General features: G+C 48.6%; 1 protein-coding gene and 1 long non-coding RNA gene across 2 annotated transcripts in view; both read left to right on the forward strand.

Moving 5' to 3' along the window:
• The window catches only part of LOC109391504 (uncharacterized), an 11,989-nt gene extending 4,525 nt beyond the window's left edge, over nt 1-7,464 (forward strand). The window contains exon 3 of the long non-coding RNA XR_002125839.1: nt 6,739-7,464. This is a non-coding gene — a long non-coding RNA (uncharacterized LOC109391504). The remainder of the gene's footprint in view (nt 1-6,738) is intronic.
• Nucleotides 7,465-13,956: 6,492 nt separating this feature from the next.
• HTR5A (5-hydroxytryptamine receptor 5A) lies at nt 13,957-19,479 on the forward strand. The gene is made up of 2 exons (XM_019659092.1): nt 13,957-14,755; nt 17,683-19,479. Exons 1-2 carry the CDS (start codon nt 14,015-14,017, stop codon nt 18,013-18,015), a joined length of 1,074 nt encoding a protein of 357 aa, XP_019514637.1. The 5' UTR covers nt 13,957-14,014; the 3' UTR covers nt 18,016-19,479.
• Nucleotides 19,480-19,485: the final 6 nt, after the last annotated feature.

Below are 19,485 nucleotides of genomic sequence, written 5' to 3' on the forward strand. Positions count from 1 at the left end.
AAAAAATAATAATAAAATAAGTAGGAAATAGCCTTTGCATGTATCTGATATGTCACCTAAAATTCCCTTCTATCTGTCCTATTCCTGCCACTGAACATAAAGCAGTAAGGGTACAACTTGGCAATATTCCCTCTTGTCATAAGCTTTCCAATTATTGGAAATTAAGTAACTCCCTATAGAGGAGAAATCATTAAATATATAGTAAATAATGAGGTTAATTAATTTAACCCTTCTAATTAGGAAACTAATTAAATCAGAAAATTAAAACTGACACAAGACATTAAAATCAGGAAGTTCTGAATTTAGATCTAACAATCATCCCTTTGTGTTCAACCAATTCCAAAAGAGAAATACATCTTAGCTACAAAGGTATAAGTCAGTGGAATATTTTCAACCTATACAAAGTTATATTGTCCATGCCATAAATATTATTTTTAGGACATTTACCATTTGTCCTATTTCAATTACTTATGAAATTGAACTTTGCTCCTTTTATTTTTTTTTTAAAGAGTGAATTAGAGTAAGTCCCAAAAGATGGATTTAGTGCAAATTCTGCTAGTAACTGATCACGAAAAGGCACTAAGTTCTCTGGACCTCAGTGCTCTCATCGTTGGTATATTCTAGAAAAGGAGTGAGATTGACTCACAACACCTTGGAGATGGACACAGAACTACAATAAATAGAAGTAACAGCTCAGGAAGCAAGACTTAGCATCTTTTCAGCGTGCTATAGCGCAGAGCCAGATCCGACCATAGGACCTTTGTTCGTTAGTGGGTGAACCGTCTGAGATAAAATTAAGGATAGATTGTGCAAAGAAGCCCACATCTCTGTACAACCCTAAACTGTCATGCCTGTCAACATCATCTCTGGATATAGATTTCCACCCTCTGGGAAAAGTCTCAGAGTAACAATAGAACGAAGAATAAGATCGTGACGCTTAGCGCCACTGGCATTGGTGTTCCTGAGCTTTAAAACATCTAAGCGGGTGTCCCACTGGAAGTTTTCAGACTGTCCATTCTTTTTACATTGTTCTCACTCAAAGTGCAATTGACAAGGCCCAGGCACTGGACAGGGCCCTTCTGTGGATCCGCTCTGGGAGGAGCTAATATGGATTCCAAAGCCAGCACCAAAAATAATTTTGTCAAAGAAATCTTTGATGGACACTTGATCCCCCCTACAGGAAGGGTGTAAAGAGCCTCCCAAATTTTAGGGCTCTCTTGCTTCAGGACATGCTTCCAGTACCTGGTGAACACTGACGGAAAGTAAGTGTAGCCATCTGAGCAGCGCCGAATAAAGCACTCGCAGAAGCAGACGGGGTGCAATTTCTTCCCCCAAATGTGAACTCGAAACAAATGTATTCCAAGCCCTTGTCTGCTAATGCCGCCCGGTGCTTTACATCAAAGGTCAGCAGCATACTTCATAACGACAATGAGACTTCCACACACTTCCGAGGCCGTAAAGGAAACAGCAGTTAATCCCATAGCCAGCCTGTCACAAAGTCCTTTACTTGAAGTAGCAGCAAAGTAGCAAGTAGCGAGTGAGCTGTTTGTCTCATTCCCACAGCTACGGGATTAGCTGTGCCTCCGATTCAACAGCCGCTCTGCTGGGACTCAGAATCTTCATATCTGGCTCACAGGGACCTCCTGTCTAAGTCTCCGCCCCATTTAGGGTTAATTCCACTAGTTATTAGGCTTGTGTGTCCACATATCTGCTAGTACTTTGAGGGCAGACATAATATTTTAAAGAAAAAGTTTCTCAATGTTCTTATCAGGCTTTCGTGGCCACTATATCAGTTAGGGTTGCAAGTGAAGCTGCACATTCAATCAGGACCCTCTGAGAAACCTGACTTATAAAGGGACCACCGCTTACATGGGTGCAGGCAGGGCGCATAGAGCGTGGAGGAGCCCAGGTCCAGAGGGATGAGAGGAAGGGAAGAAAAGGCGACCAGCAGCTGGAAGGAGGGCGAGCTGCCGAGAACAGCTCAAGGCGCCCTGACTAGGAACCTGGGAGATACACACCCTAACCCCACCGCTCTCGATCCCCTCCAGCTTTCTGCTGGGGTTCCCTGTTCACTAGACTCTGTACAAAGCCAGAGTATAAGGGAGTCTGTTTATATCATCAGTCGGGTCAGCGGCCTGGGACTGATAGGGTGGGGACAGGTTACAGGTCTGAGCAGGGGAGAAAGGGACGTAAGGCCTCCAGCATGCCCATTATGGGTTTACAATAAACACCTGATTGCTTCTTAACACTATTAGTCCTTTCCATAGAAAGCCAATAACCCCAAATTCAACAGATATCTATGGAGTCGCTACATAAACAATTGTATATAAACAATTTGTGGATAACTTTTAATATAGTGACACACAGACAAGATTAAATAACTACCTTTTAGAGAACCAGAAATGAGGCTGTATCTACCAGATGGTTAAATTTGCCTTTTTCCCCTTCTCGGAGTGCCTCCTAACGCAGATGTGACGGCCAGGCCTCTGCCGGGCCAAGGCTGACACACGGCTGTAACCTTTCTGTCTCTGTCTGGCCACTTGGCCATAGCCCTGCTACACCTGGGAGAGCCCAGAGCCACCCAGCGGCTACGTGAGAAGCCTGGGTGGTGAGCCACACGACCTAGTGAAACGAAGTGGTCTGATCGCAGGAGACTCACTTTAGCCGGACATACGTTTACTGAGCACTTAGCGTCACTGCAAGCGGGTCCTGCTTAGCGGTCAAGACGCACCCATGACATGACTGAGCTTCACCCTATAAGCAGCACGGTAAACGCCCCCTGGGTAGTCCAAGTAAAGGAGTTCAAGCAGGGCGATACCGTGGGGACTGGGGGGGTTGGGTGGCCTCTTTGAGGAGGTGAGTCTTGAGAGGGCTCTAAGGATAGTGGGGGAGGACACCCATTCCTGTGTGGACAAGCCTGAGGTCCTTCCTGGGCCTGCGACGGCCGTGGCAGGTGGCGGGACGAGGAGGAGACTCCGCCGAGAGGGAAATGACATGGTGGGAGCCGTGGGAGACACACGCAGAGTAACTGGGTGAAGACATTCAGGGAAAAGCTATATATGAAGAAACGTAACCGCGCACCCTCATCATAGATTAGAGCCCGTCTGGTATAAACGCCTAACAAAACATACGGCTGAAACTGAGGCAGTAGAAGCTGGTCTTGCATTTGATTCCACTTGGAGAGTGTTGGCCCTGTTCAGTTTACAGCTGGCAAAGTAGGACCATGACTTCCACAGTCCTCAGAAAACTACGAGCCACACCATGCTTACTGCCCTGGTCCCCAAATTCCCAGAAGCTTCTCACTGCTTTCAGAGCGAAGCGCAGCCCAGTTGGCCTGCTGTCTGTGAACTCCATGATCCCCTTACTCTCTGCCACACAGCCCACCTGTGCTGTCCAGAACCCCAGCACCCAGCTTTTCTCCTGCCACTCCCCTCACTTATGCTCTCTTCCCGCCAAACTGACTACTTGACTTTCTTCAAACGCGTCGAGGAGCTTCTCCCCTCCATGGCTTCAGACAGCCTGTCAGTCCCTCTGTCTGAGATGACGCTATCCACTCGTGTGCCTGAGGTCACGTCCACGTGCCCCATTTCATGAAACATCTCTTGATGCCTTCAGGTAAAATGTCCTCAGTCCATTCTATTGGGTTGTCGGAAAAGTCATGACGTAGTTTTTGTTTTCCGTTGCAAAAATGCGTCATGACTTTTCCGACTATTTATGGTTATAAATACATTATGTAACTGGAGGCTCTTTGGCATGGGTCGGGTGACGAAGCCAACCAAGTGTGAGAGAGTTCGTCTCAGCCCAGTCCGACGACTGGGGTGAGGCACCTGTGAAACCTTTTTGGAGCAAGGAATACAAGCAGGGCTGGAGGGAACCTACAGTGTGGGCGCTTGCCTTCACCCCAATATTTACATTTAAAATACCAGGAAGCCTTTAGTTGCAAATGCTTGGCCATTTTACACCCCACCCCATGCGACCCCTCCACTACTGAGAGGCCTTATTCTCTGCAGTGTGTGTGTCCCCCCAGCCCCCACCCTTGCTGATGTGTGCTGCCCGGTGTCACATGGGTGACGGGCGAGTATCTAAGGAGAACATGGATGCATGTGAGTGAGGGAGCACCACTTCTAGGGACTTTCCACCTTAGGTTCAAGGACCATCAAAACAGTTATCCCTGTGCAAATGTAAAATTTACCTCTTCAGTGAAATTGGTACTATTATTGACTATGGCACTTTATTTTACACATGGGTAGACAGGTCCAGAGACGTTAGGTCAGAGGTCAGCAAAGGGCCAGATAGAAAGATTTCAGGCGTTATGGCCCCTAAAGCCTCAGTGTTGACTTCCCAACTGCCACTGCAGCACGAGAGCAGCCACAGACAACTGGTATACCAACAAGCAAGGCTGTGGTCCAGAAGAGCTGTATTTACAGCCAGGTGGCGGGCCCAGGCTAGCCTGTGGGCCCTGGCTGGCTGGCTGGGGCCTCCAGGCTCACAGCCTCGCAAGCGGAAGAAACCAAGGCGAAGCCCCAACAGGTGTCAGCTAACTCACGGTCCCCTGAGCCCCCGCCGGCCCCTTCCTACTTCACGGCTGTAACTCCAGCCTCGGGAGGTCTGTCTAAATGCTTGACCATCAGGGGGATGGGGGAATTAGGGCTAATTAATTAGCCCAGACTGTGAAATCCAGAGAGAAAAGGGCCTCATATTAAGTGCAAACAATCATCCTAAGTAATATATTTGTGGCACTTTCATTAAATTTTCTCTCAACTCTTGGAAAATACATATCTCCTGGCTGCCAACATTTTCATCTTGTATAATTACAGAACCTCCCCAAATAATCATTTTTCAGTTTGTGATACGCAGTGGGGCACAACGCCAGCTGCTGAGCCTTGATGGAGCTGTTTAATTTGAGGCTCATTAGCACGGCGCAGGTGAAAATGAATAAAGTCTTCCTGAGACTTGTTCATAGCCCATCAAATCCCAGTGCCTGTTGTGTGGTGGCAGTCACGGAAACAATGATTGCTAATCCAAACAAAGTTAAAACAATTGAGTGTCCAGCAAGGTAAATATAGGGATTTTAGGGACATTTTCCTGAGATATTGATAAAACCATTTTTGCTACGAAAAAAAGGCAGGCATTTTAACATGCGATATCCTTTATGAACATTTGTTCCCAGCAGGAAGTGCTCGCAAGGTTAGGTGTGAGTTAGAATCCCTTTTATTTTGGCCTTCTAATGTGAACAAGAGTTTTGAGCCTTAAGCTTAGAACAAACGTAGGGGCTGTAAACCCAACGGGGGTCACTCTCTGTCTATGAACAGTTCTGAAGGCATATTTTGTAAGATATTTAAAAAAACCCAAATGCATGGAAGTTCTAATGTTATATACTCTTATTTCCCGAGTAGGGTTCACAGGTAATGCCTTCCTCAGTATATAAAGCAGTTCATTTTCTTAACTTAAAAACACTGCTCCTTAGAAAGACAAGGAATATGAAGGCTGCGTGTTCATCTCGCTCGTGGGCTATGCACTCATTGGCACAGAATAAAGAGTCCGCTCCATGTCTGTGGAGAGGAAGGAAAACAAGACATTGAAAAGCACAGAGCAACCTCAGGGGACGCAAAAGCAACTCACGTTTGGAGCACTTCACCCAGGCACCCGTTTCAGGGCTTAAATGATTTCGTAGAGTTCTGGACAGCTCTAACAGGTTTCCAGGTGGGAGAATTTCCTCAGTCTACTCGCCCACGTGCGGCAGCACCGAGAACCTTCACAGAAGTATAAACAAAATCCAAGGGATGTGCAGATAGTATCAAGTTCCGTGTTTCATTCAATGTATCAAGGGACATGTATGTATAATATTGGGTTGTCGGAAAAGTTACGACGCATTTTTTGCAACAAAGAACATGGAAAATATACGTCAGGACTTTTCCGACAACCCACCGTTAATAGCAACATCACAAAAACTAAACTTCTACTTTAGGCTTCGTCATTCACACATTTCACTCCATTGATCTACAACGTGTTCCTTAGAGTCAGGGGAGAGCTTACTTAGACTCTCCTTAGCAGAGGTATTAACATATTCATTGGAGATGAGCATACATGAAAGCCAGTCCATCGGGGCTTGCCAGGTGCCCACAGCATGTTATTCTGGGCAGTCCTTCCTGGGACCCATCCTAGGAACCATTGCTTACATCCTGAATGAGGTGTTTTCAAATATAACATTAGTAATGTCAGCCTTCTCAAAGCTGCAAATACAAGTGGGAGGCTCCGTCAGGGCCTTGGGCTGACCCATGCCAAGGCGTCCCTTCTCCCCCGCTCTCCGTGCTTCCTTCCCGACTTCTCCCCCCTCGGCTCTCTTTCGGGGCCTCTCTTCAGCGTTGCCTAACTCAGTATTATTCTTCCTCTTCATTTCTTCACTGCTAAGATAGGAGACTTGAAGAAGTCGGAGTCGGTAAAGTAAAACATACTACCACGGTTTAAATCAGGAGAATGTGATGAGGACACAAGGCTGGCTGTCTCCACCTTGCATCTTGCCAGACTGATTTGGTTCATAACAATAAAACGTTGTTAAAATATTCATTTTTATTGGCAAAAAAAAGTCTTGCTTATTTGCACTGCACCGTATCATGTTCCTGGATGGGCCTCTATTACCTTGTATCAAGTTCCCAGACGTGTTTTCCTCTTCTTCCATCCGGTGATAATTTGGAGCCATCTACGGCTTATGACGCCACTTTTCTATCTGGAATGCAGGGGACTCTTGGTGCTCCCATGCCGTGATCAAAGCCAGTGGAAAACTGTGACAACCCTTAGCTGGCCAAGGTGCCTGCTAAGGACAGACGCATTGTGGAATGGCGAGTGAGAGGCAGTACTTGCAGATTCCGGCGGTGACCACATGGCCGGTTGCAGAAACAAGACTACCAGTTATGAGTGTTTCTTCCTTATTTTGACGTGAATATATTTGTGTATGTGTTAGCCATGTCGATGAAAAAAACATCCAGCCTAAGTAAGAGAAAGCTTATGAGAGTTTATTTGAGCAAAACTGACAACAATTGCCAGGAAGCAAAAATCTCAACGGATTCAGAAAATGCTGCGCAAAATGCGGGTTTGCAGCTTATTTTATACATAGAATCAAGGGAGGAAGGTTACTCCACTGGTGGTAGATTATGGGGTTGGGAGAAAGCAAAGCGGGGAAATCTCTATTGGATAAAAGTACATTGGAGAGACCGGTACTTCTTTCTCATAGGTGGGCGCAGGATAGTTAATGGCTCACTTCTTCCAGCACATAGAGATGGTAATCAGGGGATGAGAATAAGAATGAGATTCTATAGCTTCCTGCTCTGGTCCAGAAAAGGGGATTACCGACATTCCAAGGGCATGCTACCCTAGATGCCAAAAGATAATCAATAGGCTCGCTTAAGGTAGAGATTGAGTTTATCAGGGGAGCTTCAGGCTAAAGATGTGACTTCCCACGGGGGTGTGTTTAAGTCCTGGAGGTCACCCCTGCAGTGAGGACCTGATGAGCGTCCAGCTGAGCCTGTTCCAGACTATCACCGCCTCCGCCACTTCACTTCTGCCTTCCCCCTTGACTGCCCACCCTTCAGACCTCAGATGCCAGCCCCAGATGCAGAGACAACAGCCTGCCCTAGACTGTCTCATCAGCTCCGCAACTGTATAAGGTTTGGTCGCTGTAATAAACAACCTTCTGTATCTTCTGATTGCTCTGCTTCTCTGATTAAACCTAGATTCAGGGCCTATGATACACAAATTCACCTGCACGTGCAGCTTTCTGTCCTCTCCAGGTACCAGAGAGAAACTGTCCTTCTAAAGACTCTAAAGCTTTAAAACTCACCCCTCAGGAGCCTATCAGTTATTCTTCTCTCCCTTATAGATAGATTCAACGTCTCTTTATCGGGTCTCCCAAAAAGCTTTTGGAAAAGTGTATGCTTTTCAGCATTCCTGCCTTATCAAGTCCAAACTCTATCTTAGCCTGAATCCCAAGTGACCACAAGGGTAGTGGCGTGTGAGTGAGAAAAGGCTGTAAGTCATGGAGATTTCAAATGCTGACACAGTGAAATCTAGCCATAAAACTCGAGACTAGAGATGCCGGCGTGAAAATGGGTGGGAATAAATCCAGCTCTCAATAGGTGAGGAGGATGAACTGGGGACGAGTCCGGCTGTGTCCAGGCATTGCCAACCCACTGGGGTCCATAAAAGATGGGCATTTCTTCCACCGCTGCACCTTTCTCTCAGGGTTCAAAGTCACTGGAGGGTCAAGGCCAAGCCTTTCCTTGTATCTTGCGGGGAAGAGGAAGGCTTTGAGTCTCCGTATGTCTAGTATAGGCGGGAGCCTTGCTTGCTTGTTCCCTGAACTTCCGACAGTAGAGGAGGGCAATTACCCCTAAATAACTGAGGTCCTCTCTTAAGAAGGGGAGATGGGTTCTTGAGGCAGCAACAACAAAACAGTGTCTCTACTTACACAGATGTGCAAAACGTAACCCATGAAGATCTCTGTCCATATTTCAAAAATGTATTATACAACCAGTCCCACTTAACGTATCATGGCATACTTCCACGTCAGTATGGCTCTATCTAACTCACCTGAAAACCCCGTATTCTGCATCATGGCTCTACCGTCACTAACTGAGCCATAACCTGAGTGCCCACTTCCAGGAAAGTCTCTAGTTTTCTGCCACCACAAACAACACCACAACAAGCAGCTTTGTGCTACAGCTAAGAACCTTGCTTTGGTTTCTGTAAGTCTGAACTCCGGTCCTCAGAGGATTGCTGCATCACAGAATATGCACAGTGTTCGTTGTGATCGACCCTGCTAGATTACTTCCTCCCCAAACGGTTTCCTATTTTCACCAGCAAGTCTCACTACTATCAGCAGCGCATCAGATCACTCATTTCCCCATGTTTGCACCAGCCTTGGATGTTACACGAGTTTTCACCCATCAAACTAGAAACACGAAGCAACAGGGAGGGAGCCTGTCCTGTTCCACGCACACAGGCAGCTGCTGTCCCACCCTCGGGCGGCCGTGACAGAGGCTGACTGCCACCCACCGGCTGAGCCATTCTGTCACCAGTCTTCTATGTGGATGCTCCCTGGGGACACGAAGAGCGATTTTTTTCCAAGCTATTTTATGCATATTCCCTTTGGTTCATCCACAGGCCTCCTCTTTCCCAGTTTTCCACCTTCAGCCTTTAAGACACGGCTCACAGGTCTTTCTATCGTCCTACTTTGGGCCATTTCTCTTACCGCCAGTGGATGATGACCACCCAGAGCCTGTCCGTCACCCCAGAGCAGGGGCCGTAATGCAGCTTTGCTCTGGCTTGCACCAACACACCGAGCAGCCCCATCTGCGGGGTACCCCCAGCTTTTCTGGTCTCTGTCAGCTACTCATGGAGCCACAGATGGGAGCTGAGGGGCAGGTGCTCACACTGTGAGGGGATGGGGGGCCCAGGCTACCTGCTGGAGAGCTTCCTTGATCCCGCCTGCTGTGGACTACCTCCATTGGATGCTAGTTTGCTGCTAGGGATTTGCTTCTACCCACTAGAGCCGATGTCGTGGGTGGTTCTCAAGAATCCAGATGGCGGTGGTTGTAGCACCCTCCACCACCACCGACGTCTCAGGCTCAGACGCGCTATCTGCCCTGCAGCCCTGGCACCCCCCACACTGCTTTTCTAATGGTGTAGTGTGTTCTGTGCCGATGGCACGACTTTGCGCCAGAACCCACGGGTCGGTCCTGCGACTCTCTTATTGGCGTTCACTGTGAAGTCTATACGGAGCCTTTTCCCCTTACAGGCCCACCTAAAACCATGAGGTCTGCCAAGTCACAAGGCCCAAGCAGAAGGGCTGCCTTCCCTGAAACCAGGACCCTTTCCTGCTGTTAGCCCCAACCAAGCTGGCAGCCTTTTCATGTCACCGGGCATCTGGAGCAGAGCAGTATCCTCGAGTGTGGGGTAAGCTGTCTACGGCATCTAAAGTGACTACCAAGCATTATGCTTTCTTTTAGGGGTGGGAAGTCCCCAGCGCAATAATTTTCCTTTTACATTGGAAGGAATGTCCTGTCATGCCCCCAGACCATGGAAGCACTGACTCTTCATGGGGTTTACGTCCCACCCTTTGGAGCACACGAATTGTACCGAGGACGCTAACAAACTGGCTCATCCAGTTCTGTGCACGCTGCAGCAACACAGTGGCCCAGTGTGATGTTCTGACAAACGTCTACAACAGTTTGTTTGTTTTTTTAAATGTTTTATTAGGGAATTGGGGAAGGGGAACAGCCAAGTTGTTGTCCTTCAATCTTAGTTGTGGAGGGCGCAGCAAGCTCAGCTCCAAGTCCAGTCGTGCCGCTCAGCTCAAGGTGCCCAGTTCAGTCTTAGTTGCGGGCGGGCATAGCCCACCATTCAAACAGCAGCCTTGTTAGGAGCACCTGCTGTCACCAGCTGAGCCATCCTGCCACCTGTTGGCGGCTTAGTGGCAGCTCAGCTTGGGGAGCAGCATCACTGGCCCATGTGGGAATCGAGCCGGCAACCCTGTTGCTCAGAGCTCACGCTCTTGGGCAAGCTCATAACCAACTGAGCCACTCAGCCGGCCCGACAACAGTTTTTAAACATTTTGGCCTCAGGACTCCTTTACACTCTTCAACATTATTGAGTATCCCAGCAAGATTTTGTTTACATGGGTTTTAATCTATGTATATTTACTGAAATATAAATTTAAATGAGACATTTAAAGCACATTTGTATATTAACTAGTTAAAAATAAAATAACCAACCCATCAATGTTTACATAAATGATGTCTTTATGAAAAATAACTATTTTCAAAAAAATGTTTGAGTGGCATTTTTGCAAATCTCTTCAAGACAGCTGGAATCTCATATCTGTTTCTGCATTCTATCTGTTGTGATATGTTATATTTGGTTTAAGTTTATGAAGAAAATCCAGCCTCACAGAAATATACAGCTGACAAGTGGAGGAGTATTTTAGTAGTCTTTTCAGGTCATTATGGACATTTGGCTGTGACGGCATATCAAACTCAGTAAGTGGCAGTTTCTCCAAGGTTTTGTTGCAATGCAGAATCTTAAATCGCATCGTGCACTTTTTGTGTTCTGTTGAGTTAAAATCCATTGCATATTTTCCTTTTGAAATGGATCTTTTATTCCTCTGTGGTTTCACAGTGTCACGCCGTGGTCATTTAGATAATGTTGGCTCACTGAATTATCCAGATCTTCCAAATGTTGACACATTTCAGTATACAATATCAAAAAGTAACATTTGTTATCACCACCAACCAATCTTATCAGAAAGGTCTTTAAGTATTGGGAAGCTGTCAAGTTCACAGTGGCAGATATGAGTTTTCCAAAATTCCAATTTTCACTTGAAAGCTCAAGTTTTATGATGGGCAACAAATACCGTCAGCTGTTTTCCTTGAAGTGAAAGCTTGCTTTATTTATCTTGAGAAAATATCTGCCAAATACCTAAGATTGAATAATGATAGTTTATCTGACGATTGTTCTTTCAAGTGAAAATGGTGTTTCATAAAAAAGCTGTTATTTCAACTCACTTGATTTTACTGTGATCAGCTCTTCAAAGGCCCTATTATTAATACAGCCATGTTTTGAGGTACTGGGGGTTAGGGCTTCAACATATGGATTCCAAGGGGGACACAGTTCAGCCCATAATAGGTAAACCAAGAAAGTGTATTTCTCAAAGCTGGCATTTCAGAGATGATTTATGGCACATGGGAATTTTATACTTGTTTACATTTTTTAAGAAAAAATTATGACCATGCTTTAAGATACAAAGCTAGAAGGTTCTGATTATTTTCCTTTGGGTCTGTATGCGATCAACCAAAATTCCTCAACAGATTTTGGTTCTTCTGGAACTACTCCATCGGGTCTTCTCTGTGTGAGAGCACTCTCCTTAGCTCTTCACTTTATGACACCCCAGTTCTCGCAGAGTATCTTCCATTATTCCTGGTTTGTTCCCTTATTAGTCAGCTGCTCATTTAACTATCAGTGCAAACAGCTTCCCCACGCAGGACTGGTGGGGAATATAATTGCAAGCCCATGGTGCCTTTGAAGATCTGTATTGAGAGATACCACCGCCAAGGCCTCAGCTCATCCATTCCTTCAGGTCATGGACCCTGAAACACGAACCCCTGCAGAACTGCTGAGAGCACTGTTTTCAAAGAAGAGGTTGCATATTTTACATCTCATTCTGGTAGGTTCCATGACCCCAAGATGAAGGTGCTTTAAATAAACACAAGTCTCCTCCTTGGCAAGAGCCACATACTGTAGCACCACACACAGGCAGCCACCATCTGCTGTTTCTAAGGGATATTTGGTGATACTGCTCTGTGAATAATCTTTTATTTAATGAGTAATATTCTCATCAGCATTTCCTAGCAGTGTCCTCTCGTCTGGGTCCCAGTGCAGGAGTTTCTCTCTTTTCAGTGTATTCTCTTTACTCGTTTAGAAACCGAATCTTGTAACAAAACATCTTTCTTACTTTCAAATAGCTAAAAGGCCTCTGGCCAAACCTGTGGCCAACCACTTGTAAGTGTACAGGATTTCACAACACCCATTGTAGGCATTTCAAAATCGCTTAAGGTTATCATATTTGCCTGTGTGTCATCTCATTTTCTTTGTGTCAATTTATTTTACCCTGCTATGTCACGTGTCTATTTGCGAAGCACTTTAAATCATGACTGGGTAGGAACTTTTGATATTTTCTCAATTGCTATGGGTGTGTTTATGGTTATGGGCGTATATATGGGGAAAACGTTAAATGATCATCCCGCCCCCTTTTTTAAGTGAGATGGAGTTTTTATGACAACTTGTATCCAACTTTTTCCTTCACCGGAAGCAAATTTAGCAAGCCCACTGAAGAGTCTACACAGCTTCGCTGTGATTCCGAGGAAACGGATTAAGCATTTCTGTACTCCACTTCAGCCACCTCTAGGGACAGCAGTCACTGCTAGCTTGTCTCTTCTCCTTAAAGGTAAACAACCTTTTAAGGGGAGCGCCATGGGGGGGGTGGGGGGCTGTGTAAGAAGGAGGAAACGATGTACTGAAACCTTCCGGAGAAGAAAGGCCAGCGATATCATCGTAGACCCTGAACTTGGAACCCATGTACGAAAGGCAAGCACCTATGGAAAGCTGGCGATTTGCTCCAGGCATCCAGACTACTTCTAGACAGACGTGGGTAGGGGGTGGCTGGAGGAACCTTTCCAGGAAAGTTCCTTGGCCAACTCGTTCCCCACGGGGAACTCATTTCAGGGAGAAGCAACAGAACCATGGACAGCACCGAACGGGGCGACGCGCTCGCAGGGGACGAGGAGGCAGCACCGCGGAGAGCGCCCGCGCTCCGGGCCGGGAGGCGGGGAGAAGCGACCTTATCAGCTGATGCCTGACGCACGCTGGGTCCCCAGTCTGATAAGGCCGGGCTGGGCGGGCGCGCCAGGGTTCCCCCCGTGGAGGTGCAGCCCCACATGGGGTGGGGCGGGGCCGGGGGAAGAGCCAAGGCCGGTCCCAGGAAGCAGCTCCCCGCTCGGCTTCCCGGGCGCGCAGCCGAGGCTGCAGCCCGCAGCCCGGAGAGGGGCGGCCGGGGAGGCACCGCGGCGAGCGCTGCTCTGACGCACCCGCTTCTCTCCAGCTTCTCCCCGACTCGGGAAATGCGCGGCCCCGGGCGACCCGGCTGCTGCCTCCGCTGAGGTGAAGAGCCCTGGGCATGCGGCAGCCCCGGCTGGGAGACGCAGCCCCTCGGCCCCGCTGTGCTGGCCGCTGAGGGGTTCAGAGCCGCCGCGGCTGGCAGCCCAGCGCGCTCCTCTCCGCCGCGCCATCTCCCACGGACGCTCACTGGCGGGAGGCCGGGGCAGGTCTCGCCGGCGCTGCCCCCCAAGCCCCGCCACTGGCCAAAGGTTGCAAACCCCCGGGGTGGCTCCGCGCGCCGTGGCCGCCACGGGTTCTCCCGAACGCCCCTTCCGCGCGCACCCTGGGGCGGCCCCCTGACCCAGGGATGGATTTGCCTGGGAACCAAACCTCCTTCCCCCTCCCCAGCCCCTCCCCTTGGGAGGCCAACCGCAGCCTCGGCGCGGAAGACCCGCGCCCCGACCCGCCCCTCCTCTCCGTCTTCGGCGTGCTCGTTCTGACCTTGCTGGGATGTCTGGTGGCGGCGACGTTCGCCTGGAACCTGCTGGTGCTGGCGACCATCCTCCGCGTGCGCGCCTTCCACCGCGTGCCGCACAACCTGGTGGCGTCCATGGCCATCTCGGACGTGCTGGTGGCCGCTCTGGTCATGCCACTGAGCCTGGTGCACGAGCTGTCCGGGCGCCGCTGGCAGCTGGGCCGGCGGCTGTGCCAGCTGTGGATCGCGTGCGACGTGCTGTGCTGCACGGCCAGCATCTGGAACGTGACGGCCATCGCGCTGGACCGCTACTGGTCCATCACCCGCCACCTGGAATACACGCTGCGAGCCCGCAAGCGCGTCTCCAACGTGATGATCGCGCTCACCTGGGCGCTGTCCGCCGTCATCTCCCTGGCCCCGCTGCTCTTCGCCTGGGGGGAAACCTACTCCGAGGGCAGCGAGGAGTGCCAGGTGAGCCGCGAGCCCTCCTACACCGTGCTCTCCACCGTGGGCGCCTTCTACCTGCCGCTCTGCGTGGTGCTCTTCGTGTACTGGAAGATCTACAAGGCCGCCAGGTTCCGCGTGGGCTCCAGGAAGACCAACAGCGTCTCTCCGGTGCCGGAAGCCGTAGAGGTGGGTGTTACAGCGATCCTTAGAAACACGTACTTGCATCTGCACAGACTTTATCCCCAGTACACCTCCCCTCAAGTTTGCAGAAAGTGGAACTTCAGGATTTTTAGGTTTTTTTTTTTTTTTGGTGGGGGGAGTGTAGAGTAGGGAAGGGACTTGACTGGAAGAGCAAAAGAAAGCTTCAGAGACTTACCCTGCGCCCACATGCTCAGTATCACAGAGCTAATAATATCCTTTTCCATCTCTGATTCATCACTTCCTTAAATATACAGCGAGGGGTCCGGGCTACGCAATTCTGCAGGGTCCCCTTTGGCTCTACACTTTAGAACCCCTGAGGAAGTTGGTGTCTGGGGCTGTGCCAGGTGAACTTGCAGCTTCCTGCACTTAGAGTGGGGGTGTTTCGAGCAGAGGGCAGGGACAGATGGTTTCGTGACTGGGCAGGAAGGCTGCCACGCATCCGGCAACGCAGATGAGTGTTTCAACGCAGTCTTTTTATTTTATTTTTTTCCTTTGCAAATTAAAGCAGCTAATTTTGCAAACTATGGTATCTCTTGGATGACTGACTGCCCCTCGGCAGCCCCCTCCCTTCCTGATGTGTGATTAAAGGTGGTGTTGACAGCGGCCTCAGAGCCTGCTTAGCTGTGTGCTTCTCCCGTGCTGTGTGATGTGCTGGGTCCAGCCCCACTGCCCCCGCAGGCTGAATGTGCAGCTCAGGACCACTTGTTTGCTTCCTGAACATGGGCAAAGCTACAGGAGGAAATTAAATACCGAAGGCAGACAATCCCCCAGCTCTGTACAAGTGGCGTTTAATGCATGACAACTGGCACAGCGACAGTGAGGGCATTTTTCTCACCCCGTCTCCACCCACACTTCCCTGTTTGCTGTTAACCCTTAATAATCTGACTTTATGGTTCAAGAGTTGGGAACTGTCCGAGGACCGGACCCACCGGATGTGGACTGCTCCCCCCACACTCATTGCCAAGGATTGTCCCTGGACCTTAATTCACACATTTAACTGAGATCAGAAGTCCACACACAGGGCCCCCAGTTTCTGTTGTTGCGCGGGGACCATGAGGTACATTCAGCAAAGCACACTGAACACACACTGGATGTGGTGTGAGGGGCGAAAGAATGATGAAGACGTCACCTTTACCACTGAGAGTTCGGTCTCGTGAAGGAGAGCGACAGCCACAGTGATCTCTGCTCTGACTGTCGGGAGCGAATTCCACTGATCATCAGTCAGTCCCGCTCAGAGGGACAGGAGGTGTAGGTAGGTGAGGGAGGAGAGGGCTTCATTCTGGAAGAAAGAAGGAAAAGGGGGTCAGAGGTACCTTTTCTTTTACTCTAGAATAGTCTCGACCAGGGGTGATATTGCTCCTCCCCAAGGGGACTTTGGGAATGCCTGCAGACATTTCTGATTATCAAGACTTGGGCGGAGGGCGCTAATGGCATCCAGTGTGTAGAGGCCAAGGCTGCCGCTAAACTTTGCACAAAACACAGGACAGCTTCCAACAAAAAAAGGAATAGTTCAGACCCAAATGCCAATTGTGCCAGACGTGGGGAACCCTGATATGTTTGATCTCTAAACCAAACAAGGGGTGTGGAAGGGCTAGAGTGCCACCAGACCCCCAGGAGCTCCTGTGTGTGTGAGCCTCCGCCCCAACTCCAGCCGGCTGCCATCAGAAGGCCCTTCTTACACAGATCCTCTTCTTTCAAAAATGAGTCCCTTGGCCTTGCAAGGTCTCTAAGTGATTCCAGGGTCTGCACGCAATGGGGGGCTGCCTCTGTCCTCATGTTTCTGTGAAGGGTTCATTACAAACCAGGGTTCCTGATTCCTCCAGGGTAGCAGGTTCCACAGCTTCCACACAAACTTTTACCACCAATTAGCTGTGTCTTCGTCTACTGAGTTTTAATCAAACACACCCTGAAAGCCTAACCTGTGTCAGACACTGAGCTGGGAACAAGCACCACGAGAGACCCAGGCCTTGCCTTGTCCGAGGGTGATGAAACCACTCACGAGCTAGAATGATAAGACAGCTGAGGTTTTTGCGGACTGGAGTATGGGAGAGCTATGCGCACAGCACAGTCTCTCTCTCTGAGCCGACCTTCGATGGTACTTGGGGGACGTGTGGAGTTCAGCGGTTTGTGGACTTTCCGAGGTGCAAGAGGGTCGCGTCCTCTTAGGAGCAGCTGTGTTGGTTGGTTGTTCCTCCAAACGTTCATCTTTTTGTGATAACAGGGAGGAAAAAAAAAACCACCTGCATTCTTATGCATTCTACTCTACTTATTTTGACTGTGGTGTCTTTTCTCCGTAAGGACGCGAGGACTGTTGCTATTTCTTTAGTAAAATTTTGAACCATGCGCAGTGTGGGTATTCTCACACACACAGCAGCTAACTTGATCATGTGTAAGAGCAGGCACATTTTATCTGGAAGCAGCTTCCAGCTGCTACATTTCCAGGTGTGTTACAGAAACTAAAGGGGGGAGGTTCTCTTCTGATAGCGATCCGGATGCACCAGCTACACATCGGCAGAGACGGCTGTTAAAGATTTTCAGTGCGCGAATTTTTCTACTAAATAAAATTTACTTTCCCTCAAGCCTTTAAAAATTTCCTAGATAGCCACAAATTTGTCTTTTGTTATCTTCTTTCACCCTCTGGCATAACCGATCTTTTCAAATTTTTTCCCTCTGTTTTTAATTATTTCAAACTTATCACAAGTCGATATGCTTGTTTCCTTTTCAGAAATTTTAGGCTGAAGGATCTGTGGCTCTAGAGTAGTGGGGGGACTGGTCATTTAGTGACTCCCAGTAAACCAGGATGTTGTACCTCTGCTCAGCTGGGCGTCACCTGTGCTATAGACAATTCCTGTTGGAGGTCAGAAGGACAGGGAACAGTGCCTCTTCATGAAGCCATTGCTTACCTTTTCCAGGTGAAGACCTCTGCTCAGCAGCCCCAGACGGTGTTCACGGCCCGCCATGCCACTGTCACCTTCCAGACAGAGGGGGACACCTGGCGGGAACAGAAGGACCAGAAAGCTGCCCTGATGGTGGGCATCCTCATCGGGGTGTTTGTGCTCTGCTGGACCCCTTTCTTCACCACGGAGCTCGTCAGCCCCCTCTGCTCCTGTGACCTCCCCGCCATCTGGAAGAGCATCTTCCTGTGGCTGGGCTACTCCAACTCCTTCTTCAACCCCCTGATCTACACGGCTTTCAACAAGAACTACAACAGCGCCTTCAAGAACCTCTTTTCTAGGCAACACTGAGTCCGAGGCCCCGGGGTAAAGGAGGGGCTGTTCCCATAACTCAGTGAACTTCCCAGTTCCATCCATGTCCCCACCACTGCCCAGCACCACCTGGTAGAGACAGACCCTTCACGTTCTCCAGGGTCATCTTCAGAAGGAAGCTAGCCTCACCTCTGCCTCCCAGGCAGGAACGGGGGTCTCCACGAGCCGACGGGGGGACTTGGCCGAATCTACCTATGATTGCTCACTCCTCACCTACCAGCCACGGAATTGCCCACAAAGGGCCCTTCCCTTTCCAGAACCCACTCCAGCATGGTTATTGTCCTTGTCCCTGAGAAGTCAAACACGGCAGATGAGAGGGAGGACATACAACAACATGGACAGGTAGAAATGAATTTTTAAAAGTGAATAAGAAGTTATAAAGGGGACACCTGGAGGTAGGAAACCCTAATTCCAAGTGTCCTGGAAGAATCCCCGTTTCGCATATTCTGCTGTATAGGTCCTGGTAAGTTACCCTCATGTTGATCGTGTGTGTCCCAATATTTGGCCACAAAACATTGTCTCTAAACATGTTAAAGTACATAGCTGCATCTGTAAGACCAGTGAACACTGGCTCTATGGTTCTTTGTTTGTGGCAACAACACACACACAACCACGGAGAAGGCAAATGTTCCAATTGGCAACCCATCAACTTGGAAAAGGCGCTAAAAGTCAAATCAAATACCTCCTTCCATTTTGAAGCAACTGTTCACAAACCACAGGGAAAAAACATGGACTAGTTTCATAGAATCTGTCAAGCCTGCTTATTTGCTATGGGTTTCATTTGTATGGAATTTACTCAGATGTTTATCCTCAGATCATAAGATTGGAGCAAAATAATTGTCATGAATTTGTTGGCTTCTTAAATAGAGTTTCATAACCAAGGACTACGAAGTCACATTCACCAAGCATGAGCACTTTAAGGGGTAGCTGATTAACTTGCTAATTGCTGTTTTTTATTGGTATGTGAATGCTTGCTGCCATACCAACACTGGTAACTAAGGAGAAAGGTGGAAATGTGACGAAATGTGGCCTCGGTCCTCTACAAATTGACACCTCTATAAAAAAAGTGAGGTGAGCCAACTAGTTGACGACACAGGGTTTATATGATGATATAAAACCCAGGCCATTATACAAAACTTTAAAAGGACCTTGGACAGTAGAACGGCCTGGGGTCTGCTATGTCCCTGATACCTTGAAAGCATGAATTCAAAAATTAGGCATCATAATAACCTTTGAATCATTATAATACAGATGGTTACATCTATGTATTTCTTTTGGATGTAATAAATTATGTTGATCAAGATTTCAAAAGTAGGAAATCTGTGCTAATTTGTGGTCTTGGTTTGAAGTTTAGTCTTGCACTTACTACAAAAGTGGTCTTGGGTCGGCTGAGTGGCGTGATGGTTAAGAACGGCTTGGGACGCCAGAGGGCCCCGGTTCGGATCCCAC

The sequence above is a fragment of the Hipposideros armiger genome, unplaced genomic scaffold (assembly GCF_001890085.2).
Source record: "Hipposideros armiger isolate ML-2016 unplaced genomic scaffold, ASM189008v1 scaffold_295, whole genome shotgun sequence".
NCBI lineage: Eukaryota > Metazoa > Chordata > Mammalia > Chiroptera > Hipposideridae > Hipposideros > Hipposideros armiger.